This window comes from Ambystoma mexicanum, chromosome 8 (genome assembly GCF_040938575.1).
Source record: "Ambystoma mexicanum isolate Mex_15411 chromosome 8, UKY_AmexF1_1, whole genome shotgun sequence".
Lineage (NCBI taxonomy): Eukaryota > Metazoa > Chordata > Amphibia > Caudata > Ambystomatidae > Ambystoma > Ambystoma mexicanum.
The window spans coordinates 688,778,375-688,804,088 of record NC_090929.1 but is presented as its reverse complement, the minus strand read 5'-3'; the positions used below and the strand labels follow the sequence as shown (position 1 = coordinate 688,804,088).

General features: G+C 48.0%; 1 protein-coding gene across 4 annotated transcripts in view; it reads right to left on the bottom strand.

Moving 5' to 3' along the window:
- Window positions 1–25,714, bottom strand: part of SEC31B (SEC31 homolog B, COPII coat complex component) — a 2,991,081-nt gene that overhangs the window by 2,022,960 nt on the left and 942,407 nt on the right. For all 4 annotated transcript variants that reach the window (XM_069610491.1, XM_069610490.1, XM_069610492.1 and 1 more), the window contains one exon: window positions 8,194–8,355. In XM_069610491.1, the coding sequence (XP_069466592.1) occupies window positions 8,194–8,355 (162 nt within the window). The remainder of the gene's footprint in view (window positions 1–8,193; window positions 8,356–25,714) is intronic.

Below are 25,714 nucleotides of genomic sequence, written 5' to 3'. Positions count from 1 at the left end.
CCAGAGACCCTGAGCTGTGTGGTGGAGATGGTGAGCTCCCCACCCAGTCAGGCATGCATCTGTAGTCACCACTGCCTGTACTTCGGGATCGTAAAAGGGTTTTCCCCTTGCGAGATTCTCTCTTGTCCACCAGTGTAAGCTCTGTACGAGTGTTGGCGAAACGACCACTAGATCGTCCCACTGACCACTTGCCTGAGACCACTGTTTCGCCAACCATTCCTGCATGGGACGCATGCGCTGACGCGCGTGGGGGACCAGGTAAATGCATGACGCCATCATGCCCAGTAACCGCATTGCTTTGCGTACCGTTATTTGTTGACCTGACTGATAATGTGGAATTTGCAGTAGTATATTCCGAATTCTCTCTTCCGAGGGGAAGGTCAACCCTTTCTGAGTATCTAGGATTGCTCCTAGGAACTGTTTTGAGGTGCTTGGCACCAGACTTGACTTCTTCTCGTTGATAGAGAAGCCTAATTCGTGGAGGAGGTCGATAGTCCTCTGAATGTTTGACCTGCAAATTCCTGGGGTTTCCCCCGTTATGAGCCAGTCGTCCAGATAAGGGTACACTGGGATAGCCTCCCTGCGTAGGTGTGCAGCTGCCACCGCCAGTTCCTTGGTGAATACCCTTGGTGCTGAAGCTATCCCGAAGGGCAGTACCCTGAATTGGTAGTGGCGACTGTCCACCTTGAAGCGCAAGTATTTTCTGTGCGCTGGGAGCATGGAAATATGAAAATAAGCATCTTTCATATCCAAGGTTGCCATGTAATCCCCCTTTTTTAGGAGGGGGATTACCTCTTGTAGCGTGGTCATACGGAATCTTTGGGGCTTGACATACTTGTTGGCAGGCCGTAGGTCCAATACTGGGCGCATTGTCAAATCTTTCTTTGGCACAAGGAAGTAAGTTGAATAGATACCCTTGTTTACCTGGTGTCCTGGGACGAGTTCTATCGCGTCCTTTTCTAGCAGAATAGCGATCTCCTCGAGAAGGATCTTCTGATGTTCTAAGGAGTGTATTCTTTGTCGTGGAGGGTGGTTCCGGGGACGCTGCAGTAATTCTATACAATATCCTGTGGACACTGTTGACAGCACCCATCTGTCTGAGGTGATCCCTTCCCAAGCCTGGGTGAAGTTGGAAATGCGTCCCCCTACTGGGGTTGCGTGAGAAGGGACCCTGAACTGAGCGTCACTGCTTTGGTGGAGGCGTGCCACCTCCCTTGTTGGGGCTGCCTCTGCCTCTTCCACGACCTCTCTTGTTACCCTTGCTGTAACTTTGGGTAGACTGCTGGTTGTTGTTCCATTGTGTACCCTGTCCCTGGGCATAGTTGCCTCTTTGTGAATTTTGGCCGCGTGGGCGACGAAAATTACTGTTCCCCCTCTGGCTAGGAGGTTTGTTGGTAAGCTGGCCAAGGGATTTGAGAGTCTCGTACTCGTCCTTGGCATTCTTAAGTGCGTCTTCGACCGCTTTCCCAAACAATAGATCGGGTTCCACCGGCTTGTCTATTAATGAAGCCTGGGTTTCTGTTTTGAACCCCGACTGCCGTAACCACGCATGTCTCTTGATAACAGTACCTTCTGCTATCAATCTTCCTGCGTTGTCTGCAGCGTCGAAAGTTGCTTTTAATATGCAACCAGACACGGCTCTCCCTTCTGCTGAGATCCGAGCCAACTGGCCCTTTAACGGATCAGGAGCAGAGGCTATGAGCGCCGCGACCTCTTCCCATTGATGGCAGTTGTAACTTGCCAACAGGGTGGTGGAGTTTGCAATCCTTGCTTGGTAGGCGGACGTTGAGGCTACCTTCCTGCCAAACCCGTACAGTCTTTTGCTCTCCTTGTCGGGAGGAGCTTCTGACGACGATAAGGGTGTCCCAGCCCTCTTCCGAGTGTTGGTAACCACTAGGGAGTCTGGTTTAAGATGTCCTCTTATATAAAGAGGGTCAGACTGGGCTGCCCGAAAAAGTTTTTCGACTCTGGGGTTGACGGCGCTGGTGAGGTTAGGATTCACCAGGGATGGATCTATTCTACGTTGGATGGATTTAAGGATAGGGATGGTCTGAGCGACGGGCCTCCTCTCTCCCACCAACTCTTCTGCAAAGTCCCTTTCCTCCTGTACACCGTGGGTGTCGATGTGAAAATGTTCTGCTGCGCGAGCGAGAACTTCATTAAGGAGGGGCTGGTTATCAACTGGCGAGTCGGTAACTGGGGCTTCGCTCTCTACCGGGGAATCTACTCTGTAAATTTCCTGCTCATCTTCTACCTCCTCCAGGTCCTCATCATCATCCGCATAGTATTCAGACCCGGTTCGTTCCTCCATAATTGTAAACTCCTGGTCCCCTTCAGGGAAAGGCTGTCCTTGGTATCTGGGGTGTGGAGTAGAGTATGGAGTAGAGTAAGGCTGCACCTCGAAGGGTTCAGGTCTTTTCGAACCGGGCCTTTTTACTTAGGGGGATAGGATCAGAGGAGCCTGAGGGTGTGGCCCCTTGAGGGTCATACGAAAGGAAATGTTCTGGGCTTTTGTCATAAAAATCAGCTAAGGAAGACATCCTTGACATGACCCTGTCTATGTCTTCACTGGACCATTCTTTGGAACAGGGTATGACTTTAGTAGGCAACTTAGAGGACTTATCAAGGGTACCCTTGCTGGATGTTGATGTCCCAGTAGATTTATGTTTGTCTGTCTGCTTAGGGTGGAAGGATGGTCTTACAGGAGTGGAAGGCTGTGCTTTCCGCTGTTTCCCCCCCTCCCCGTGCGTGGAAAAATGTTTTCCCTGCCCCTTGGAGGCCCCAGAGACTTTCGACGCCTGGCGCTGAGGGTCGGGAGAGGTATCTTGTTTCGAGCGTGGGGCCTCGCTGGTGTTAACTGCGCTCTCGGTCTCCTGGAGCGCGGCCTGGGGGTGGAAGTCGTCTTCGTCTTCGTCTTCCAACGATCGAACTTCCGTTAATCTAGGGAGCGAGGCACTCTTGGCAAGAGTGGATGATTGCCTTGCGTCATGAGGCGATCTCGATCGAGAGCGCCCAGAGGACACCGAGTCGGACCGTTCTATCTGTGCCTCTTTCCGAGAAGTCGACGTCGTCGAGGTTCGGTTGGATTTAGTGTGCTTAGTGTGTGTGTAGGGTGTGTAGCGCTTGCGTCGCCGGGGGTCTTCCCCATAGCCGCCCTGCCGGACAACCTTCCGAGGTCGGGGACCTGCGCTCGGCAGTCTTTCGACGCCGTAATGCCCTCGCCGTCCGAAAGTACGGCGTCGCTGCCATCGCTGAAGGCGCCCTCCGCTGCCATGGCCGCCTGCCTGGCGTGGTGGGCCCAACGCTTTGTCGAACGGTCCTTAAGTGTTTTAGGCTTAAACCTACTACACGCTCTGCAGTTCGCTTCGGGGTGGTCCCTCGGCAAGCAGAGATTGCACGTGGCGTGCCTGTCGACCCAAGGGTATTTGCGGTTGCACTTGGGGCAGAATTGGAAAGGGGTACCCTCCATACGCACCTTGAGGCAGCGGGCTGGTAAGTGTAGGAAATATATAAGGTGTACCTATATACCAAGAGTGAAGAGTATGTACCACCCCCCACTCTCCCTACTTGCAGGGCCGAGGCCAGCGGCCTACTAGGCCCGGGCCGAGGCCAGCGGCCTTCCGAGGCCCAGATCCGTCGTGCAGCAGCCGACGGTCAATGTCTTCTCCAGCCGTCGTCGAGGGTCGACGTTGGGGTGGGGAAGGATGTCAATAAATAATTTTAAACTTCAATAATTAGCAAAAAGTATGGCTAAGGCCAGGGGACTCCGCAAGATGCTTCCGACCAGTATGGCGGAAAAAAACAATCTGAGGATCCCAAACGCGTGAGGGATCTTGGGTACAGTGGACGTCACACTAGGGATAGTATTACTGGCACGCCTGTGTCGACGCCCATTTTCGAGTTTCGAAAAACAAACTGTAATACTCCGCAGCTTCCACTAGATGTCGGCCTATGCACAGCATGTGATCTAAGCAGATTCCACAAGCCTCAGAAATATATATACACATACATACATACATTTTTTACACGGCCACGTTAGTGGTCGTGTAGTTATGGTTAAGTTGCTAATCCCATAGTAAGAGCACTTTTGGGGTGGCTTATAACTTCGCTCCCCCTGGACGAATTCATACCAAACTTTGCAAAAAGATATATATGGCCCACTCTGAATATTTTTGCAAAGTTTGGTGAGGTTTGGTCCATGGGGGGGGGTCACAAAATGTCTTTTCCCATAGACTAAATGAGGAAAAAACTTTGCTCACGCCTACACTCCAAACCGCTGGACGGATTTTCACCAAATTTGCGGCAGGAGCAGCGGCTTGGTCCCAAAAGCGTGCTTTTGCAAATTTGGTGAAAATCCGTCCAGTATTTTTTTTTAAATTACCAAAAAGTAAGTCACAAAAAATGAGTGATATCTATGTCCGCTCTGTGGACACACTTCCCTGTTCACTCCGCGGACAGTGTTCCGATTGGCTAATCGGCTTGTCGCATGTCCGCGGTCATGCAACATGCTCACTGATTGGATGGTGAAGAGCGTGAAGTGCGTCAGATTTTTGGAAACGCCCGCCATCTTGGATTCGCGGACATCTGCCGGTGTCCGCGAATATTGCGGTAAAAACATGTAAAAAAACACAACATTGCACTTGTCAAACTTATCAAATAATCTCTGGGGAGGTGAGGGGTGAGGAGGATGGAATGGGATATGGTTGCAAGAAGCAAAAAAACGGGTGTTTTTTCCCGCGAACAGTTTGGATGTTCGCGAACTTTCCTGAGAAGTTCACGAACACCTCAGCATTACAGGGTTGGTGAAATGAAGTTCTGGGATGGCTTATAACTTTGGCACCACTTAATGGAACTGCATGAAATTTCGCATGCATATTCCTGAGCTGATTCTGAGCGAGTTTGCAATGTTTGGTGGAATTCTGTCAAGCAGGGGCAAAATTAGAAGGGGGTCCCAAAATATTGTAAAGGGTTATAAATGTGGTGCCATTTGACAAATCTAAACTAAGGTTTGCATAAAGATTATAGATCTAGATTTAGATGTTTTCGTAAAGTCTGAATGGATTTTGTCAAGTGGGGGCTAGGGTATATGACGATTGTATGTGCATACATTTGACACTTTTGGAAAAATAAAACGTGGGTGGATTTCCAGCAAACTTGCGTAAAGAGCATTGGCAAGGACCTACAAGCATGGTTTTGCAAATGTGCCAGTGTTTTATTATTTGACAAGTGTCATAATGTAGCTACAAAAAAATAGCGGTATACCTTAAGTGACAGAGTGGTAGCCTGTGGCCATGGGCAGTGGCCAGATTGTCTGGGTCATGAAATAAGGTCATGATCCGGACAATCTGGCTACTGGCCATGACCACAAGGGACAAAACATAGGATTAAAGTGGCCATGTCCACCTGGGACTGGCTTTGTGGTAAAGTTATTCGAAATTAGGATAGTTCTGAAAGGGAAGAAAAATGTGCTCATGGTAATATGGTCATAGGGCTCTCTTTTTCGCGAAGAGGGGCCCTGTATGGAACCCTCACTTTCCCTTTCCATGGTGGCCATCTGTGCGGCGTCCCGGTGTAGGAAGAAAAATCCTCCTTTTTAGCACCTCGTGTTCCTGCTTTGGGAACTTAGGGTGTTAATGGCCTTCATCCCCCATTTCAGGGGCTGGAATGGGGGGATAATGGTCCAGAGACCTTGTTATCCACCCTCGCTTCGCTTGGGCTGATAACTTGGGCTGCTGGGCCGGTATCCACCGTTCCAGTCCCTGGAACAGAGGATGAACGCCACAATATTCCCATTAGCATAACACAAAATGCAAATGGAAATGTTGGAAAATCTTATTGAGTCTATGTACTTTACTGAGAAATATAAAGTAGATGGAGTCTATACATGTTTTTTCAGTTCTATTTTTTAACTGTGAAAGGTGGTTCCTAAAGGAATATTTTTGTTGTTTTTGGATGTATTTTTTTTGGCAGGAGATCTGAGAACGAAAGTTGGGGAGGGAAATGAGGGAAGAGGAACCAAACCCTAATACGGAGGGGTAGGTGGACAAGGGAAAATGTTGCGCGTGTGTTATTTCTAAGGTAGGGGGGAGTGTTACTCATGCTTCTTGATTACAGCAGTGCTGGTGGCTCTTGGGGAGGAGGGATGGCATTAGCTGATGCCATTTTAAGATAAATAGCAGTTTTGCTAAAAGTATGTACTGTGAACTAGATTGGTAATGGATAAGGAGTATGAATAGGTGTTGGAGCTGTGCAAGGGAAATTTTGAAGTTGAAAGTTCCTAGATAGAAATGCAGTTTTGAACTGTCCGCAAAGCAGAGATCTTATCGTGAAGTTCGGACGGGTTCTCGGACACGTTATCATGTCGCGTGCCAGCGTATGGTCATGTGGCACTGTCCGGAAGTTCCGCTATGAAGTCAGATGTTTGTAGACGTCCACGGATGCAAAACTAGCTGAAATAGTTGCAAAAAGTGTATAGAAGTGTTAAAATGATATTAGAAGGTGGGAAATGGCAGTTTTAAGGTGGCACTTTGGAAATTGGACACAAATATTGCTATATTGGGTAAGTATGATATTAGTAAGTTGTAGGAAAATAGCATGCACTGGTAAAAACCCATGAAATTCAATGAAAAAACTTTAAGGGTACGTTATGGTTAAGTTGCACCAATAAAAACCTTTGAAATTCACTGAAAAAACTTTGTTAAAGGGACGTTATGGTTAAGTTGCGCTACTAAAAACCTATGAAATTCAGTAAAAAAAACATTGTTAAAAGGTTGTTATGGTTACAAGTAAAATCAAAAAACCCCTGAAATTCGCCAGTGTTGGTAAGCTAAGCAACCATAACTCGCGCCACCACCGTCCACTGCTAAGACTAACACCCAGGACATCAAAGATGACATCACAAATATCATTGATGACATCACATGTGCATTTACTTTTCATACAAGGGTTTGTGAGTGTAATGTTGGCAAAAAAGTATCAGGGATTATCGGGAGATGTGTAATAAAATACATACTTAATTTGGCAATGTAGTGTTCTAAAGAACATTCCATTGCAGTGTTCTTTCTAGTATAGGAACCTACTCATACATAAATGTAGGTATTGGCTGCAGCCTACACCATAGAGGTGCAATAGTTGTAATTTTCCAAAGCTATATAATAAAACGGTGAATGTTTCTGTATCAGACTTTTCCGTACTGTGAAACATGTACTAATGCATCACTTACTACATATTTCTACTAATACACACAAAACAGACTTCAATGCATACAAATATGGGGCTTATATATGGAGAGTAAAGTAAGCAAACAAGAGGCATTATCATTAGCAACTGTGTATAATCTACTTGATTGTATTCACGCACAAAAATGATTGCTGTGTTTCAGGCCAGCTTCTTCCCCTATATATGTACATCATAAAATGCGATTAAATTCTAAGGAAAGTAGTGTAAAAACATGTGAGAATAGCAATATCTACAAATGTAATACCGTTTGAATGTTAAGTTTCTGACTGTTAGTAAATAAAACCACCTGGCCTAGATATGGCAGTGAACAAAAAAGAAGGGGCTAGACATGTGATGTCATCAATTATATTTGTGATGTCATCTTTGATGTCCTGGGTGTTAGTCTTAGCAGTGCACAGTGGTGGAGCGAGTTATGGTTGCTTAGCTTACCATAACTGGCGAATTTCGGGTGTTTTTCGAATATACTTGGAACCATAATGTCCTTTTAACAATTTTTCTTACTGAATTTCATAGGTTTTTAGTAACGCAACTTAACCATAACGTCCCTTTAACAAAGTTATATATATATATATATATATATATTATTTATTTTTTTTTTTTGGTGTGTACATAGGCATTTTTGTGATACATTTGTATAAGGAAAAACACAAATCTATGCTAATCTGCCAGTAAAGCATATGTAGAGTACAAAACCCAGTCCATCTAAATATCTCTTAGACTTCTGAGGTAAAAGGTTTGAATTGGATTGGTTTCCAGCATAAAGTGGGTAACCTGCCATAAACATTCAAAAAAATGTATTTTGAGTAAGTTTAAATTGTCCCTACAACGTCAAAATGCAAATATATGCAGAAACGCATACATAATTCACATTCACAAAACCAAGTAGTAATTTCATACATAATAGCTGAAGGGTACAGAAACATGTCTATTCAATGTTATATAGTCAACTAATACCTTTCCAGCTTGGTTGGTTTGTTGTGCTTCCAGGCTTCCACCCATGATAGAATATACATTGATCCAGCCATCAAATGAGGCAGCTGAGAAAACGCATGGATTCCGAGGGCACCATTGCACATCAAAACACCACTGGCTTTTAGTTGGCAACTCATATATAACCTACAGAAAGAAAAACAAGTCATGCAGCTACACTTGTCTCTAGCTTAATCATATTCAGAACTTCATGCTTCCAAACAAATCTCATGCAAGGAGGATCCCTAGATTTTGTGGTTTGATCATTGTTATTGAACATATTCCATTATAAAGGTTTTAATGAGGATACGTTATTAAATAGGACTAACGGCCTAAAAAACATAACCAAACATAACCTGGCTATTACACATTGAACTAAACATTTAAATTATTACATAGCTGCAACCAGAAGGTTTAAGTTACTTACATGTAACTATTGTTCTCCAGCATGGGTCTTCCCATGCTTCACAGGACCAAAGTTCAAGAAAAGTTGTGAAGTCTTCCGAAAACTCTTTGTGCGCTATGTAGAACTTCAGGGCACCAGCAACGTCCGGCGAGTGCAAGGCCCTTTCAGCCAGCGACAAAGGTTTTGGGAAGAAAACAGGCAATACCAAAGGCTCGTTGAGGTGGAATTCTGATGGAACCTTCAGCATAAAAGAGGGATGCATACGCATACCACCCTTGATTCGTGGAAAGTCATATACGGTTGCTTGTATGATAGGGCCTGGATCTCACCTACCCTCCTGGCAGAGGTGATGGCCACAAGGAAAGCCGTTTTCCACGAGATGAACTTGAGTGGGGCCTGATGCATATACTCGAAGCCCCCACCCCCCATGAGCCTCGTCAGAACCGCGTTGAGTTCCCACGCCGGGGCAGCAGCCTTCACTAGCAGGAAAAATCTAAAAAGTCCTTTAAGAAACTCTTTGATGAGTTGGTGGGACTGTGCAGTAAGACCCCAGCCGGCCCATAGGACTGGGGGTATCCCAACAGCACTTTAAGATGAGCAGCAGCACCCTTGAGATGGATGGAGATGCAGATTAATACTCTTGCATTAAATCAATAATGACAACTCAACAGTTTGGCAAAGGGAGTCTGTTTAATGACAAGTACAAAAAACGGAGAGTTCATGAATATCAGCAATCGCTCGATCTTCCTTCTCGCTTCAACGCCAAATAATTTCAGAAAAAACATGGTATTTATAACAAACACTCATCACTGACGCGTAACTCTTAAAATCTAGGATGCAACTCTATTGGTTCTAGGAAGGTAACTTTAATATAGGCACTATATCTGTATATGGTAGTGGGGCTTGGATAAACACCGTCAGGTGGGGCATCTAAACCCTTCCTTCAAAATGGCTCCTGTAGACGTCATTGGAAGTACAACGTCTCATTGGTTCTACTAACTATAGGACCCTAGATTACTTGGTGCACTATGATTGGGTTGGCAACAACCCCACTCATACTTTTCTACTTGCTTAGCAGCATGCAGAATAGCCGGCCTGGTGCAGGGAGTTTGTCTGCACCACCAGCTTCCCTCCAATTATTGCTACAATCAATCATTACCTCAGTGGTCATGTGTCAATTATTTCTTTGTCGTTGGCCTCGAGATTGCTTCTTGGTCTGGAAAAGTTAAGGCGTCTGTGCATTGCACAGGTCCATGCGTCAGTGTGAAAGTTTCATCCCTTCTTGCTCGTCTGGTCACGTGATTTCGACACCGTGAAATCGTCTTATTCTTTATGCAATTCGTGTATTTGATTAAATTCTGCCAGCCATCTGCAGCTTATCTTGACCTTTCTGAACAGGGTACTCTGTTCTTTTCATAAATTGTATCCGCTGTTGGTCTATATCAGCCGATACGACCTTTGCTTCTTGGCATGATTATCTTCGCCTGGGTTTCTCTCCGTCTTTAATTCTCGATTTGTTTGCTGCTAAACTCTCCTCTTGAGACCTCCAGTAACCTTTGGTTGATTCTGCTCTTGTGCATGGTGGAAATATACTTATATAAAGTGCTCCTTTTGAGGTAGATATGTATAGGTGGCTGTGAAAACCTGGGCTATACGGAGATGATAGAGCCCGACTAAGTACGTGGGGAAAACATTGAAACACGGGAGGGCTTTGAAGACACAGAACCAACGTGGGGCGGCAGGGTAAAAACAGAAAACACATCTAAAGAACCAGGACGTACTTCTGTTACCGACACAAACTGCAAAGATGGCAATGTGCGGGAAGACTGCAGAAGAAACAGTATCAATGGGGTTGCTGAGTAAAGCTGACAGCCACGTCGTAAACCCAGCCCAAGAGAAAGTGAATCTCAGCACACAGACACATGCAGGGTTTGCACAGGTTAAACGGCAGGGATGCCGTAAAAGCACCGGAACACAGGGAAAGTTGAAAACTCCATACGAGTTTCCCACAGAACAGCGTTCGTAGAACAATAAGGAAAAACAAACACTTAATCATGATGAAGAGGTTGCAAATGCATTTTTTATCTTACCCAAAAAGCCAGGACCTGTAGATTCGAAAGGCAGCCTTCCCATGCCGGGTCCATTATGGCACCAGCGTTCGAAAACAAATTGCACGGGGCTTGTGGGGGCTTATCAAACCTATGTTGGATGGAGGGCCCTGATTGGTTAATGAGACACCTACCCCTATTTAAGGCAGAAAGAGAGAAGGGACTGACGGATACTTCCCCCTTCTATTGCAGAATCGAGTGGTAACCGAAGAGGAAGCTACATCGTTCCGTTGGACATATGAGGACTAATTCCAGGTTCTTGCCATATCAACCAAGGAACCCAAAAGCTACTTTTAATTCTGGACTGAATTAAGGAGAATCAAAATCCTGTTTTTTCTCTCAATGTTTTAATAAAAGTCAATAAAGACTATCCTTTCTTTACTCAGAATACCTGTCCTGAGTATTCCTTCACAGTGGTGCTTGCCGCAATCTATTTTATTACTAAGCATAAGCAAGCCTTACGATTTCTGTGTTTCTTGCAGTTCCTTGCATATGTATAAGTTTAAACTAACTGAATATCTTCATCGTGCATGTGGCATAATTTCTGACAGCTTGACATTAATTATTTCACTTTAGGCTCAGGATGTCACTTATCCATGTTTCGTCTCTTCTAATCATTCACAGGTCGTCATATCTTCTATAAGTAAGTCAATCCGAGTTCTTGTGACGTCACCATTCGTTTTCCTTCAGTATCTTTTTTAGCTTCTACAGGGATTGCATTCTGACAATCGTCATTCTGTCTCATGTGTCGATATGGTTTCCTCAATGGGTACCTTACTGTCCATGTTTTCTTAGATGTCAGTACTTCAACAGGTGCTGTTCTTCTGATAGGTACTGGACAGAGCCCAACTGCGACTCTCAGCTGGTTTATTAGCTCATCATACGTCATATTTCGGCGTGAACTTTCCTGGTACTTTAAAATGGGCGGTTGGAGTGTGGATCGAGCTTGGCATCTCCTCAACAGGACCCAAGTGAAGATCTTCCTGGAGACCTGGTGTAGCAGGAGATACCCGCCAGATGTACCTTGATAGGGGCGTGCGCCAGTCGGCCTTGGCCAAGGATACCAAGTATAGAAGGATCTGCGGGCCGTGACCCACGGAGGGGTAATCTTCTGAGACTGACACCACATAGCAACGCACTTCCACGGTGACGGTAGCACTTCAATGTCGACAATGCCCTGGCCTTGGTGAGGCGCACCCTGCTGTCCGCAGGCAACTCATATCTTTCAAACTCTAGGGCTGCAGGAACCAAGCCCCCAGGTTCAGCTATCCTGGGTCGTGATGAAGGATTGCGCCTCCTTCTCCGGCGAGAAGATCCAGAACCACTTGCAGCTTGACCAGAGGCAACGCTGGCAAGTTGAGAAGGTCCAGATACTAGAGCTGCCTCGGCCACGCTGGGGAAATGAGTATCATCTTGCATGGGCACGGTCAGTGTGTTGATGACTTGAAGTAGGGGAGGGAACGTGTACTGGAACAGCCCTTACCACAGGAAGGAGAACACATCCCCCAAGCTCCTCGGCTGGTGGAACCTCCTGGCAAACTTCTAGCACTTGGAGTTCGCCGCCGACACAGAGTGCTAGGCAGAAACCTGTGCAGTTCCCTTAGGGACCACTGCAAAAAGTTTAAGACTACAGGGGTAAGCAGTAAACCCAATTGGTAGAAGTCTGCACCACCCAGATTTACCTGGTAGCTGTGGCTGAGCAGTCAGACTTCTCTCAAGAAGAGTTAGACAGTATGTAGAGTATACACAATAGGGCTAAAAATACAGTAGCACAAGCAAACACTGACCAGAGCTTTGGTATAAATGTATATAATTATTTAAAAACACATTTGTAAAAATACACTGGCACTAATATGTCAAGCAAGTTCAAACACAGTCACTATAAGTATATACACCCCCCTAGTTAATTACTCGACAAGTCTAGGTTAAGACACCACTTATTTAGCAAAACAGAGGTGAGCGTGTAACTGTAGATGGCACTCCAATAATTTGTTTAAAAAGGGGGAGAAAAGGCAGAATAGGGAGAAAGGCAGGGTCTACTGTATAGCAAAAAGTTCATAGGCCAGGCCCACTCTTGGAGAGAGCAAGGCGGAATGTGCCCAAGATCACACAGTGGAAATGCACTCAAAGTCTTTGCAGAAAAGTCAAAAGAGGTTGGATCAGGTCAGAAAGGTAAAGTTAACAGGTCCGAGGTCACCCCAGGATAGAGAGTCAAGGATTTACGGGACACCTTGGACAATCTGTTGCAAGGGAGACCAGGCAGGACACAGTACCTGAAATGGTGAGAAAGCTCCAGCGGGGGCAGTTCTGGCAGCGGGTGCAAGTTGGGGCTTCGTCCAGGGGAAGAGATGATCTCGACGTGGAGGCAAGCTGGAGGTCATTGCACTGCCAGGGAAGAAACCAGCCGCAGAGTTTCCTGGTTAAAAGGTACGACCCTTTTATTCGCGGTAGTGGTGAAGCGTGGCTATCCGGCCGCCGGGGTGCTTGGCACGGGCGATTCGACGACGAGCCGACCCAGGAAGGCGAAAAAGGCGAACTGGTTGGTCCCACCAGCTTAAAGGGAAGAAGACTCTCCTGGAAGAAGATCTCCTCTGTCGTCGGGGAAGTGGTGAGTTCGTACAGCAGGGCTCCACCGGTAGTGTCGTCGTTGTAGATGGCTCAGCTTCTCCCCTCTTCAGATTCTTTAGGTCCTGTGGCGACTTCTGAAGTTCCAGTCCCAAAGCCCTGCTTTTATGCAGCAAAACCCCCATTCATCAGCCTAGCTGTCACTCAAACATGCTAAGTGGTGAGCCGGGCGGCTCACCACTGGGCAAATCACACAAGAGTGCGACTTGAGTTGCCAAGGCAACTCATTCCAGGGTGCCTAATCCCCCACCCACACATCCTGTTGACCCCAGACAGAGTGGCACCATTTGGAGGGCTTCTGTGGAGAAGCCCGCCAAAAAGTGGAACAAATGGCTCGACTTGGGTTAGAGTTTCAGAGGCGAACACAAACGCCATTTTAAAACTGAGTCCTGGCAAAAAGACCCAACCGTGGAATAAATATTAAATAAATAACCCGGCGGTATCTTTAACATTGCACCAAAAAGTGGTGCGTTTAAAATGAATGGGAAAATCCCATAGGAAATATTCTGGTGGAATATTTTGCGTGGTATCCACTACCACCAGCCAGAAACTCGACAAGGGGGGACTGGACAGTGCCCCCTTGGAAAACAGACCCAGGGGCAATCGAATTACCCCTACCAGTATTTCCACAATATGATTGTACTGGTTCTGTTCACAATTTAAGACTAGTAAAGCCAATGGTGACTTTGCATGCCCTGGGAGACAGTAGTCAGTCCCAGGGTATGGAGTGTATGTTTGGGGGTCACTATGACACTCCTGTGTTACTGCACTGAGGGTGTTGTGTAACACACATACCAAAAACACATGAAGCCCTATGGAGTAAAAAAGACCACATAGCCCATAAAACACATTACATAGTCAAAGGACATTCTCAAATCATGCCTAAGAGTGGGAGAAAAAGAGTCTCACTCTTAGCAGGAGAAAAAAAGAAACCCCAAAAATCCAGCAAAGCTGCTGGGGGACTCACTAGGTTTGGGAAATTAGCCTTACCAGAGAATTCTTCCTAACACAGATCTATTGAACTTGACGAACAGGTGGTCCACCTGATCCGGACAAAGCTCCCACTCGTGGCAGGACCGCAGCTCCCTGCTGAGGGAGTCTGCAATGGTGTTCTTGACTCCCGGCAGGGGGAGAGGGACTAGGAACATCCCCTGTCCGATGGCCCAGCGCCACAAGCCCTGCGCTTCTGTGGAGAATGCTGGGAATCGAGCCCCCCCCCCTTGCTTCCTGATGTAGAACATGGTGGTGGTGGTGTTGTTGTCCATAAAGACCCTTACCACCTTGCCTTTCAGTGACGGTAGGAACGCGTGAGGGCCCAGAACACTGCCCGTAGCTCGAGGATGTTGATATGAAGATCCTTCTGTAATGCTTACCTGGACTCCTCTGGACTGTAATACCTTCCCAGCCTGTGGACCCGATACCTTGGAGCCTTTAGGATTCTTTTTCTGTTTGAACAAACAAATGACAACAATAGAAATGGTATAACATCCATTAACTGAGATAATACTACATGAGATGTGCATCCCCTTAAATCACTCCCTTCTAACTCGAGGGCTGAATTCCCTTCTCACATGTGTTTTATTATTGTGGAGCTATCCATCCTGCTTTTCTACAGGGGCGTGTTGAGATGGAGAAACAATGGTAACTTGGGTTGCAGATGAACTCGGTAGCTTCTTGCTTTGAAATGTCTATTCTTTTTCGAATGAGTCTTTGGGTAAGTAAGCAGGTGAAGATACTGTAATGTTTAAGGGCTTGAATTGATTCCTACGTTGGAGAGATCTCTCTAATTACATTTGTTTTTTCTCTTTTTCGCAGATTCTAGGAATTCGGGGAAAGAATTATGGTTGCGGATTGCTGCGGAGTTACTCGGGATGAGAAAACGTTTTTAAAACGCAAGTTTGCCAATACGGAGTAACTGCAGCCTTCAAGGTGGAGCGCGGCTGCGAGTGAAAAAACTGCTGACTGAAGATGCTGCGACTGAGTGAAACATCTGACTGAAGGATCTGTGACTGTGAGGGAGTAAAAGTTCTTAAATGATGATTACAGCGTCAGAGATAACTTCTGTCGGGTAAGTCTCTTCTGTGAACTATGGTTCTCTGTAGCTTTTCGTAAAACTAATGTCTCTATTATCTCCTTTTCTTCACAGGTTCTGTGAGGAGAAACGCGGGTAGCGTTACCCGCTGTCAGCGGAGCACACGTGAAGCACGCGTTCCAGTGGAGGTGGGGCTTAAGTAGGATTAGGAACAGCGCGTTCTGTGATGGCGTTAAGCAGGATGGCGTTAAGCAGGACTTTGGATAGTTGATAGAGAATCCCAGATCCGTTAGTAGCCGAACGGTTGCCTCCATGTGTCCGTCGGCCAGCTCCTGTGAGCGGGCAAGAATCAGCCAGTCATCCAGGTACGGGTATATGTCTATGCCCTGTAGACATAAATGGGCCAACACTGTTGCCAGGCATTTCGTGAACACACTGACAGCCGACTTGAAGTCAAAAGGTAGGGCCTTGAACTGGTAGTGCTGTCCCTGCACAACGAAACGTAGAAACATTCAATGTTTCTTTTGAAATTAAAAATTACTCACTGTAGTGACTAACGTAATCTTAGTCCTTAGTCCCCTTTCCTCCATACTGCATGGGCGTCCCTTCCTAGGGATGGGAGACAGAACCGTTTTCAGCAGAAAATAACGTCTTCCCCTTTAAATTTAGAGGGCGCGGCCTTGGGAGCATGCTTTGTCCTGACTTAGCCACCACACCTCAGTCCCCATAGACGCGACGATAATAGATTAACATTGCCTAATGACACCAGTTTTATTATGGGTAAGATGGTGGGACATATGAAGGAAAGGGGACTAAGGACGTAGTCACTACGGTGAGTAACTTATAATTACTCTTACGCCCGTCCCCTATCCTCCATACTGCATGGGCGATTACAACCGAGTGTAGCCCCAGGGTGGAGAGGAGACCCTCTGTAAGCAAACCGGTTTCTAAGAACTGCCTGTCCGAAAGCCTCATCTGATCTAGAGCCGGCATCCAAACAGTAGTGCTTGAGAAAGCCAAAGGGGTGGACCAGGTGGCCGCCCTGCTTATGACTTGCCAGGGGACATGCCGCTGGAATGCGATGGCCGTTGCCTTGGCTCTGAACGCGTGGGCGTGCATGTTGGCCGGCAGCGACCTATGCTGTCCCTCGTAAGCTTCCTTGATGGCCGAGACCATCCAACAGAATATGGAGGCCTTTGAGGCCTGATACCCCGGTCTTGATCCGCCAAAGGTGACAAAAAGAGCTTGCGACTTGTGGAAGCCCTTGGTCCTGTCCCAGTAGAATTTCAGGGCACGCCGGACATCGAGGCAGTGCAGAACTCTGTGCCTCGTCTTTAGGCTCAGCAAACAACGTAGACAGCACTATTTCTTTGTTCAGATGGAATGCGGAAAGGCACCTTAGGTAGAAATGCAGGGAGTGCACGCAGGAATACTTTTTTATTTTTTATTTATTTATTACATTTGTTACACTCCCAGACCCTCAGGTTTCATGGCGAGGTTGCAAAAGCATTGTTCATGATTACAAACAGAATATTCACATAGTTACACAGTGTGAGTGAACTGCTTCGTTCTAGGCAGTCATTCAAGCAATATGGCAAGCAAAATAGTTACAAATTTATACATGAGGAGAAACGTTAGTTATATTTACAGTCACTCAGGGTTATTGCCCTCCATATTATTTGAAAAGCCATGTTTTGAGTGATTTTTTGAAACCTGAAAAGGAGCTAAGTATTTGAAGCTACTGCCACCCGCTTTGATATTCTTGTAGCAAGGAATCTCAAGTAGTTGCTGGTTGTAGGATCTAAGTGTTCTTAAGAAAGTTTTTTTTGCAGTACTTTAAGGTATTTGGGAGTTAAGGCCTGTTGCCATTTGTAGGATATGCACAGGGTTTTGAAGATGATCCTGTCTGCAACTGGTAGCCAGTGGTGATCTCTTTTTTTTATTTTTATTTTTTTAACTTTTTTTATTATTTAGCTTGGCAGCAGAACACAGGCAAACATAACACAAGGCAAGTACACGGTAGGTACAGTTGAAATAATACAGGCATACAGTTAATGCATCTAGTGTGAAGATTTTCATCAAGTACCCATACGGAGTAAATGCAAGGTGAGGAGCACCTTAACTCAGGATGGAGAACCTATGCAAATAGGTGTAATAGTTGGGGAAGATGTATCAAGTGTCGCATTTAAATCTGACATATAGGAGCGGAATTGGAGCCAAACATCTCTGGGCCTCGAATGAGCGGGTTGTAGGTAGGACCAGGTTTCCTCAGTGTCTGAGGCCCACGTAAGTGCCCTGAGCCATTGAGCATGAGTGGGAGGTGCGGGGCGTAACCAACAGAGCAGAATGGCTCGTACCGTAAGGAGCATGCAAAGGCCGACCAGTTTCCTGGAATCCCGGGGTAGTCCGGGGAAGTCATGGAATAGGCACTTCATTGGGGAGGGGTCGATGGGTTGGTCAAGTATAGCGGATACGTTTGAGAACACCATCCCCCAAAATTGGGAAAGGCGGGGGCAAGACCAAATCATGTGTATATAGTCGGCAACATCCTGGGCACACCTGGGGCATCTTGCGGAGTGATCACTAAGCATACGATGCAACCTGCTCGGGGTATAATGAAACCTATGCAATACCTTTAGCTGAATTAATTTGAAGCGGGAGTTGAAGGACACGATGCATACGAGCACACACATGTGAGCCCAGCGTTCATCCGCCACCTCTACCCCGAGGTCCTCCTCCCACGCCCGCCTCAACCCGGTGAATTTCGGAACAGATCTGGATTGTACCATAGTGCATAGCCTAGATATTTTCCCTCTGGTAGGTATAGGGGAGGTCAGTTCTTCAATAGCAGGATCGTCCAGCGGTATTGCTGGAAACATGGGGTATTTTCATTTGAGGGTTTTACGTAGAGACGAGTACTGGAGCCATGCACTCGGACCACCCCTCAAGGACAATGGTAGGTCAAGCCACTCAACGAAGCTGCCCTGCTCAAATACGTCACGAAGCAGCTCGTATCCCTCTTCAACCCAGCGGCGCACAATTGGTGGCGGTACTCGTGGGACCCCCGGGAGAAAGTTCCATAGTGGGAGATTGCCATGGAATGGGAGGGGAGTGTCCAGCAGTTTCCACGTTTTCGTTAACGCCAGGGAAGTGCAAACCACCGGGTCCTGTGTATCCTGTGCCGAGGGGACGGGTTGTATCACCAGGGAGCGGATGTCCCAGTCGCTAACTGTTAATTTCTCGAGTCTAACATGTGGTGGAGGGTCAGCTGTATTAAACCAGCAGGATGTGTATTGGATTTGGGAGACCAGCCAGTATTTAAGAAAATCAGGGGCCCCAAAGCCACCATCAGCCATAGGGGTAGACAAGTGACCAAGCTTAAGTCTGACCGCACCAGAGTGCCACAGGAAGGAGTTGATAGTGCGAGTCAATACTTGGAAAAAACTCTCGCCCGGCCATAGGGGGATGTTGGTGAACCTGTAGAGTAATTGGGGCAGCACTATCATTTTCAATATCCCTATCCTACCTGCAAGGGAGATCGGCAATTTGCTCCACGCTAGAGTCCTGACCGCCAGGTGCGCGAGGTAGTTTTGATAGTTCTCCTCGAAGGTCGACTCGAACTGACGTGTTATTTCTATCCCCAGATAAGTGAATTTTGTCTGAGCCCACACAAACCCCAGGGTATCAGGAGGAGGGAGGATGCACTCTGAGTGGGAAAAGCGTGGATTTTGCGCAGTTCACCGTGAGGCCTGAGATGCGACCGAAGTGGACTACGTCCTCCCTTATCGGGGGTAAATTAGTGGTGGGAGAACGCACGAAAAGAAGTGCATCATCAGCGTACAGGGACACTATATCGGCCTGACCCGCCCTGCGGAGCCCTCTATGTGAGTGGAGTTGTCATAGCATGTCAGCATCGCTATAGAGAAAATCAGGGGAGAGAATTGACAACCCTGTCTCGTCCCCCTAGCAATTTTAAAGAGTGGGGAGCAACGATCTTCTGTGCGGACACTGGCCAAAGGGCCCGAGTAGAGCACCTTGACCCAGGAGCAAAAAGCAGGCCCAAATTTACATTGCACGAGCACTCACCAGAGGTATTTCCAGGAAATTGAATCGAACGCTTTCTGCATGTCGAGGGTTGCGGCTACCGCTTGCATATTGGGACTTATCCTGCTAATTATATTAAAAAGCCGTCTCAGGTTCAGCAAGGTGGAGCATCCTGGGATGAATCCCGCCTGGTCCGGGTGAATAATAGATGGCATACAGGGGGCAAGTCTGGTCGCTAACATGTTGGCAAATATTTTGGCATCACAATTCATGAGCGAGAGTGGGCGATACGAACTGCACTGTGTGGGAGGTTTACCAGGTTTGAGCAATACAGTAATTGTGGCTTCACAAAGTGATGGAGGGAGTATGCCCGCCTCCACCGATTCTTCCCAGAGAGCTATTAAATGAGGGAGTAGGAGAGATTTATAGCGCTTATAAATTTCAGCCGGGGTGCCATCAGAACCGGGGGTCTTCCCAGAGGAGAGGGAATCTATGGCATCTGAGAACTCCTCTGGGGTTAGCGGGGAATCGAGGGACCCAACGGTCTCAGGAGAGAGCGCCGTTAGTGGGAGAGCATCGAGATAGGAGTCGACCTACACCTCCGTGGCCTCGTCTGAGTTGGAGTATAGGGCTTCATAGAAAGCAAAGAATTCCGAATTGATGGCCTGTGTTGTGATAGCCAAGGAGCCATCGGGTCTTACAATCCCGGGGATATGTGGAGCACCCAGCTCATGGCAGATGAGTCTAGCAAGGAAGCGGCCAGGGCGCTCACCCTCTCCGTATCTCCTCGCCAGGCCGGGGCTATCTAAGAATTTTTGTTCACGATCCGGAAGGGACCGAAATACGTCTAGCTCTACTCCTATAGCTGCAAGGGTCCCACAAGCTAAAGCAGCAAACACCGGGTCTCCGGGTTCGATAGTTTGGATTCGCTTACATCGATGTCCCTCCGGATTGTTCTAAGAATGCCACTTTCCTTGGATAGCGCTATGCCCCTAATATACGCCTTGAAGGATTCCCATAGGGTGGCCTGCGAGGACACCAAGCCTGTATTTATTTCAAAGAACTCCTCAATGGACACCTCGAGCTCGGAGCTGAACAAGAGGTCAAGCAGAGAATGGGGTTTCATCCTCCAGCATCTAGTACGGTCGCAATCCAGTCCCTAACCCATAGTGATGGTCACTGGGGAGTGGTCCGATAGGGTCCTAGGAGGGATCGTCAGCTGGATCACATTTTTAATCAGTACATTAGAAATTACCCATCTATCAATTCAGGAGTAGGAGTCATGCACCGAAGAGTAAAAGGAGTAGACACGGGAGTCAGGGTAGAGGAGTCGCCATGCGTCCACCATGGCAAGGCGGGGAAGGGATGACAGCGTAGCATAAGCTGCCCTGGTGAGTTGGCGGGGCCTGGACCCAGATCTGTCAAGGTCTATATCAAAAATGGTGTTGAAGTCCCCTCCCCAGAGAATAGGAACCAGAGGGAAGCCATCAAGAAGGGATGTGAGATGCGTAAAAAACTCTGGGTCATCTATGTTAGGGCCATAAATGTTCAGCAAAATCACCTCCCTGTTCTGGAGTGTGGCATGGAGTAAAACATATCTACCCTGGGGGTCTATTTCTGAGGATATCCACGACTTTGGGTAGAGAAGTTGGTGAAGTATCTTTGGAGGCCCCATGTTTTGGCAAACCTCATACATTGTTCAGAACAGGCGTGTGTCTCCTGTAAAAAAAGGATCTTGGACCCAAGACGTTCGGCCTGCAGCTGAAGTTGTCTCATTTTCTTAAAATTGCCCAATCCCCGCACATTCCAGCTCATGAAAGTCAAATTATTCTCCATCAAAGAAGCAGTGGCGTTCGTATCGCCGGGATGTTGATGTCCAATGGGCTGATTTAGCAGCCCTGCAGCCCCAACAACACAACATTGCCCTGTGGTCCGCCCTTGCTGCCAGCGCCAAACTTTTTATAACATAACACCCACCATAACCCACCCTCACCCATATCCCTCCCCCAACTAGAGGAATGACAATCCAAAAACCCCTTAACCAAATCCAAACTAGTGGCATCAACGCCTGGGGGCCTGTGGGCCGGACTGATGGCGCCGCTCCGGTCCAATGGCAGATCTGGTAAAAACATAGTGCCTACAATGAAGTTTTGTACGTAACTTGAAAACGGTTTTTGCACATATTAATATGGCACAATCATGTAGAAATAATCGAACTGAAGCTTGTTGAGGAGTACAGGTGTGATATATTCCTGGCGTAGGGAGATAGTTGGTGCCGGCGACTCCCCAACAGGTTACCTGAGCAGCTGTAGAGTTATAAGTGGGGGGGTGGGGAGGGTCAACCTGGAAAATGTTGTCAATGAATCTGGAGGCCTCATCTGGGATCGTGAAAAAAGACACCAGATTGTTGTGCTCGACTCGCAGTTTGGCGGGATAGAGCATGGAGTATTTGACTCCATGATCTCTGAGCCTCCTCTTTACCGCCAGGAAAGTCTTGCGCTCCCGCTGGACAGCCACCGAGAAGTCAGGGTATAGATGTATCTTTGGTCCACCCAGCAGAAGCTCACCGTTAAGTCTTGCGGCTCTGAGGAGGGCATCCCGGTCTCGAAAGTTCAGGACCGGAGCTATAATGGGTCGTGGAGGTGCGCCCGGCTTAGGTCTCGGAGCCAGGGCCCGGTGCGCCCGCTCAATAGCAAACTGTGGAGAGAGCTTCGGTGAATCAAGGAGCAACAGTAGTGTATGTTCGACATAGCCCTCATTTTTTTTCTCCACCTCAAGGACGCGGTTGGACAGAGCTGTGACCTCTAAACGTAGAGCCCCCAGACCGTCCTCGGCAGAGCTCACCCTAGTCTCGACCTCCGATACTCGACTGTCGGTCCTCTCAATATGAGCCTTGATGGATGATATGGTGCCATTCATGTCATCTAACTTCGAGTGAAGTGTGGTAAAGCCCTCACGGATGAAATCCATCATATTCTGGGATTCCGAGGTGGCAAGCAATGAAGAGGTGGCAGGGGCCAGCTCGGAGACCCCCTCAGGCGACCTCACCGGAGTCTTCGTGAACATATTTATGGAGCTCTGCTTTTTTCCAGTCCCTTTAGTCATTGTAACGGTGGTGAGGGGCAGGAGAGGTGAAGGAAAGCCGATGGCACCCCAGGCAGTGCAGGAGGGGGACGAGTGGGATATAGCCCCCTAGGGATCCAAGCCGCCCGCCTCCGCCGCAGGCGGTCGCTCAGGCCAACGGCAGGGTATTGTATACGTCCCTGTGAGGTGAAAGAGGTCTCCGAGAATGTGCAACTGGTTGAGGTGGTGGGCCACCCCACCTGCCCGTTGCTCCCCATGGGGGGGGGACCAAAAGGATCAGCTAGGAGGTCAGGGGATCAGGGGGTCCAGGGAGCGTGTTCCTGTCCAAGGAATAGGGAGATTGCGGTCACCTCTGCAGCCTAGGGGAAACTGGCCCGTAGAGCACCCGGCCTGCAGCAGGGGAGCCAGTGGCGGAGTCCAAATCCCCCTTGTGCACAGGTAGGGGCACCCACTGTAGTTCACCGAGAGAGAAGATGTTGCGCCCTTCACTCTGCCCTTATGGAAATCAGGAGTTCACATGCAAGTTGCTTGTTGTATTTGCAGAGTGGGCGAGGATGCCAGTCCCTCCACCCTGTGGTATCAGTTATAAAAAGGTTTAGGGTGAATATGATGTAGGGGGCCACGATGATGTCTCCAGGGGCCAGGGCCCCCCCAGGCTTGATGCGAAAGACTGGCGCGGTACCATCCATGCAACACCGGGGGAAGCGCAATCAGGCGTCTTGAGAGGAGGAGGAGCAGAGCCAGGGCAGGGCCCCGAGTACTGTAGAGTGTCAGGCCTGAGGCAACGGAGCCCAGTGCCACCAGCCCGCCACGAGGCCCAGGGCTACAGGCAAGCAGTCTGTGGAGCTCAGCAGGGTGTGATGCCGCGGTGTCCCTCAAAGGGGGTGCGCTTGGGGGCCCCTCCACCTCCACGTACCTTCCGGCCACAATGATCCGGTTGACAGATGTGCGTTGTCGGGGGAGCGCGGCACCTGGTCCTAGCTGGTGTGCCGCCACTCCACCCCGTGTGCTGCAGTCTCGCTGGTGGTGGGGGGGGGCCGCACCGGAACATCCCCTCGATGTAACGCTGCCTCCAGGGGGGGAGGCCGGGCAGGGCCAATGTAGAGGGAGCCTCCTCCCCGTATCCGTGCTGGTCCAGCGCCCGAGGACCGGGACACGTCCCAGCCGCACAGTTCCAACGGCCGCGTCTCCCCGCGGTCACGGCGCCCCACCCTCAGCGCACGCACAGCCCGCCCCCGATCCTTGCCTCCATTCAGTGCCACGGAGGCGTGTCCTCCCTCGGCGGCCTCAGCAGGGGTGGCGTGGAGTTCCGGGCGTCTTGTGCAGGTCTTTCCGCCTCTCCTCCGGCCCAGGGTTTTTGGAGCGTGTGCACGCGCCAGAGGTGGGGGCTGGGGCCAGCGGCGCCCGATTGCAGGGTCCCCAGCACCGTTTCTCGTCAGGATTTGGCCCAAATGGTACCTGGGTTGGCAGCTCAGGAATCGTAAACTCAGGGATCCGGGCTACGATTGCAGATGTGCCAAATAAGGATCTTGTGATCTGCTTGACACGGAGCTCGAGCCTCAGGCGGCCATCTTGTTCGGCGCTCAACAGCACCCCCCCAGTGGTGATCTCTTCTAATCTTAGAGATATGGTCTGATTTCCTTATGCCGAGGGCTGCTCTGAGGGCTTTATTTTGTAGGAGTTGTAATTTTTTTAGATTGGATTTAGAGGTGCCTAATAGTAATACATTACAATAGTCAAGTCGTGACAGTATTAGGGCTCTGGCCAGAGTGATGCAGTTTGCAGGGGAGAGAAATTGTCTACTTAATGCAATTAGTTTCGCTGTGTAGGATGTGGTTGATGAAAGGCTACTAATGTGTTTATTCATGGACAGATTAGCATCCAAGTTAACTCCTAAAGTTTTTACTTGTTTCAGGACAGGTATCATGGTGCCATCGATGTTGATCGAGACATGGTCTGAGTGAAGGGCACCGATTTTAGGCTGCGAGCCCACTATGAGAATTTCGGTCTTCTTACCGTTGAGACAAAGACTATTTATGGCCGTCCAATTTTGGATGATTGCATAGATTCTGTTGATGAGTAAGGTATCTTGGGTGTAGTTTCCTGAGAGTGGGATGAGGATCTTGGTGTCATCCGTAAAGTTGGTGTAGATGACACCCATATCGTCTAACGCTGCGAAGAGGAGCTTTGTGTATGCATTGTACAGTGTAGGAGAGAGGCAAGAGCCTTGGGGCACTCCAATGTGGACAGGAATGGGGTCCGCAGCTTCCTTGCCTATCGAGACTCTAGAGGTTTGGTCAGCTAGAAAGGATTGAACCCACATGGTAGCATCCATAGAAAAGTTAAAGTCTTTAGCTAGAGTGTTGCAGAGTTTATCATGGTCCACGAGGTCGAACACTAAAGAAAGGTCTAATAAAAAGGAGGTTACATAGTTTGCATGAATCTCTAATGGTATCCATCTGGATTTTGAGATCCAATAGAGCTGTTTCTGTACTATTGTTTGGCCTGAATCCGGATTGTCTTGAACCGAGAAGTTGGTAATTTTCTAAATGAGATTGGACTTGGTTATAAGTTATTTTATCAATGATTTTAAGTAAGAAGCGAACTGTCGTTATTGGACGGTAATTAGTAGGTACAGTCTGGTCTAGTGTTTTTTTTTTTGCAGTGGGGTGACCCATGCTTCTTTAATACTAGCTGGGACCAGACTGACTTTGAAGGAGGCGTTCACGAAATTGGTAATGATAGGTGTGAGACTGTGGGTGCAAGATTTAACTATTTGTGCTGGAACTGTGTCTCATTTGCAATTTGATGCTTTAAGTTTGGAGAAAGTGTCACAGACTAAATCTTGGGAGACTGGAATGAAGGCAAACGGAGGCGCTGGTAATACCAGCGGTGTTGAGAGGATGTTTGTCACTAGGGGGTTTACTTGCTAGTACATCCTTTTTGGTGGTGATTTTAGATTGTAGCAGTTTATTTTGGTGGCTAAGGCATTTTGTATGGTGGTACACCAATCTTTGCTCGGTTTGGTAGGGTTGGCGATTGGGATTGGATTTTCCAATTCTCTCAAGATGGAGAATAGTTATTTTGAGTCGGATGCAGCGTTGCTGATCTGTGTATTGTAGGCATTCGCTTTGGTTGAGATTATGGCGGATTTGTAACTTTTATTTGATAGAAGATAAGCGTTTTTTGATTCAGGCGCTGGGTTTT